The sequence below is a fragment of the Micropterus dolomieu genome, linkage group LG06, assembly GCF_021292245.1.
Source record: "Micropterus dolomieu isolate WLL.071019.BEF.003 ecotype Adirondacks linkage group LG06, ASM2129224v1, whole genome shotgun sequence".
Lineage (NCBI taxonomy): Eukaryota > Metazoa > Chordata > Actinopteri > Centrarchiformes > Centrarchidae > Micropterus > Micropterus dolomieu.
In genome coordinates this window covers 29,489,599-29,491,723 of record NC_060155.1, presented here as the reverse complement: position 1 = coordinate 29,491,723, position 2,125 = coordinate 29,489,599, and the positions used below count along the sequence as shown (strand labels likewise).

The following is a 2,125-nucleotide window of genomic DNA, read 5'->3' as shown; positions in this document are numbered from 1 at the left end:
CTAGTTTACTGTGTCACCGACTGGTTTACTCTGTTACCGACTGGTTAATGACTGGTTTACTCTTGTTACCGACTGGTTAATGACTGGTTTACTCTTGTTACCGACTGGTTAATGACTGGTCTACTCTTGTTACCGACTGGTTAATGACTGGTCTACTCTTGTTACCGACTGGTTAATGACTAGTTTACTGTGTCACCGACTGGTTTACTGTGTCACCGACTGGTTTACTGTGTCACCGACTGGTTTACTGTGTCACCGACTGGTTACCGACTGGTTTACTGTGTCACCGACTGGTTTACTGTGTTACACACTGGTTAATGACTGGTTTACTGTGTTACACACTGGTTAATGACTGGTTTACTCTGTTATCGACAGGTTAATGACTGGTTTATTCTGTTACCGACTGGTTTACTGTGTCACCGACTGGTTTACTCTGTTACACACTGGTTAATGACTGGTTTACTCTGTTACACACTGGTTAATGACTGGTTTACTCTGTTACCGACTGGTTTACTGTGTCACCGACTGGTTACCGACTGGTTTACTGTGTTACACACTGGTTAATGACTGGTTTACTGTGTTACACACTGGTTAATGACTGGTTTACTGTGTTACACACTGGTTAATGACTGGTTTACTGTGTTACACACTGGTTAATGACTGGTTTATTCTGTTACCGACTGGTTTACTGTGTTACAACCTGGTTACCGACTGGTTTACTCTGTTACCGACAGATTAATGACTGGTTTACTCTGTTACCGACAGATTAATGACTGGTTTACTCTGTTACCGACAGATTAATGACTGGTTTACTCTGTTACACACTGGTTAATGACTGGTTTACTCTGTTACACACTGGTTAATGACTGGTTTACTTTGTTACCAACTGGTTTACTGTGTTACCAACTGGTTTACTGTGTTACCCACTGGTTTACTGTGTTACCCACTGGTTTACTTTGTTACTGACCAGTTACCGACTGGTTTACAGTGTTACTGACCAGTTGACTGTGTTACTGACTGGTATAGTGTGTTACAGACTGGCTACCAACTGGTTTACTGTGTTACCGACTGGTTACTGTGTTACCGCCTGGTTTACCGTGTTACAAACCGGTTACTGACTTGGATAGTGTGTTACAAACTGGTTACCGACCGGTTTACTGTGTTACTGACTGGTTACCTACTGGTTTACTGTGTTAGTGACCGGTTTACTGTGTTACGAACTGGTTACTTACTGGTATTGTGTGTTACTGACTGGCTTACTGTGTTAATGACCGGTTACTGACTGGTTTACTGTGTTACCGACTGGTATAGTGTGTTACAGACTGGTTTACTGTGTTACTGACCGGTTACTTACTGGTATAGTGTGTTACTGACTGGTTTACTGTGTTACCAACTGATTTACTGTGTTACTGACCGGTTACCGACTGGTTTACTGTGTTACCGACTGGTTTACTGTGTTACTGACTGGTTTACTGTGTTACCGACTGGTTACTGACTGGTTTACTGTGTTACCGACCGGTTACTGACTGGTTTACTGTGTTACCGACCGGTTACTGACTGGTTTACTGTGTTACCGACCGGTTACCGACTGGTTTACTGTGTTACCGACTGGTTTACTGTGTTACCGACTGGTTTACTGTGTTACCGACTGGATTACTGTGTTACTGACTGGATTACTGTGTTACTGACTGGTTTACTGTGTTACCGACTGGTTTACTGTGTTACCGACCGGTTACCGACTGGTTTACTGTGTTACCGACTGGTTACTGACTGGTTTACTGTGTTACCGACTGGTTTACTGTGTTACCGACCGGTTACCGACTGGTTTACTGTGTTACTGACTGGTTACTGACTCTCTACCTGTCTGTCCAGGATCATGTGACTGTCAGGACAATACAGCCGGTTTGAGCTGTGAGCGCTGTAAAGATGGTTTCTATGGCGACGCCACCCGGGGGACGTCAGGTGACTGTCAGCCCTGTCCCTGTCCCGCCGGAGCCACCTGCGCCGTCATCCTCAAGACCAGAGAGGTGGTCTGCACCAACTGTCCCACAGGAACCACAGGTAACACTCCACACCTGTGCAGGTTAGACAGGCAGACAGACTCGCAGCAGTAGTTTGATCGTCT

The 2,125-nt window shown here is 45.1% G+C and overlaps 1 protein-coding gene across 1 annotated transcript in view; it reads left to right on the top strand.

Moving 5' to 3' along the window:
• lamc1 (laminin, gamma 1) overlaps positions 1–2,125 on the top strand; it is a 73,255-nt gene that overhangs the window by 57,871 nt on the left and 13,259 nt on the right. Inside the window, exon 13 of the mRNA XM_046051519.1 lies at positions 1,873–2,061. Coding sequence (XP_045907475.1) covers positions 1,873–2,061 — 189 coding nt within the window. The remainder of the gene's footprint in view (positions 1–1,872; positions 2,062–2,125) is intronic.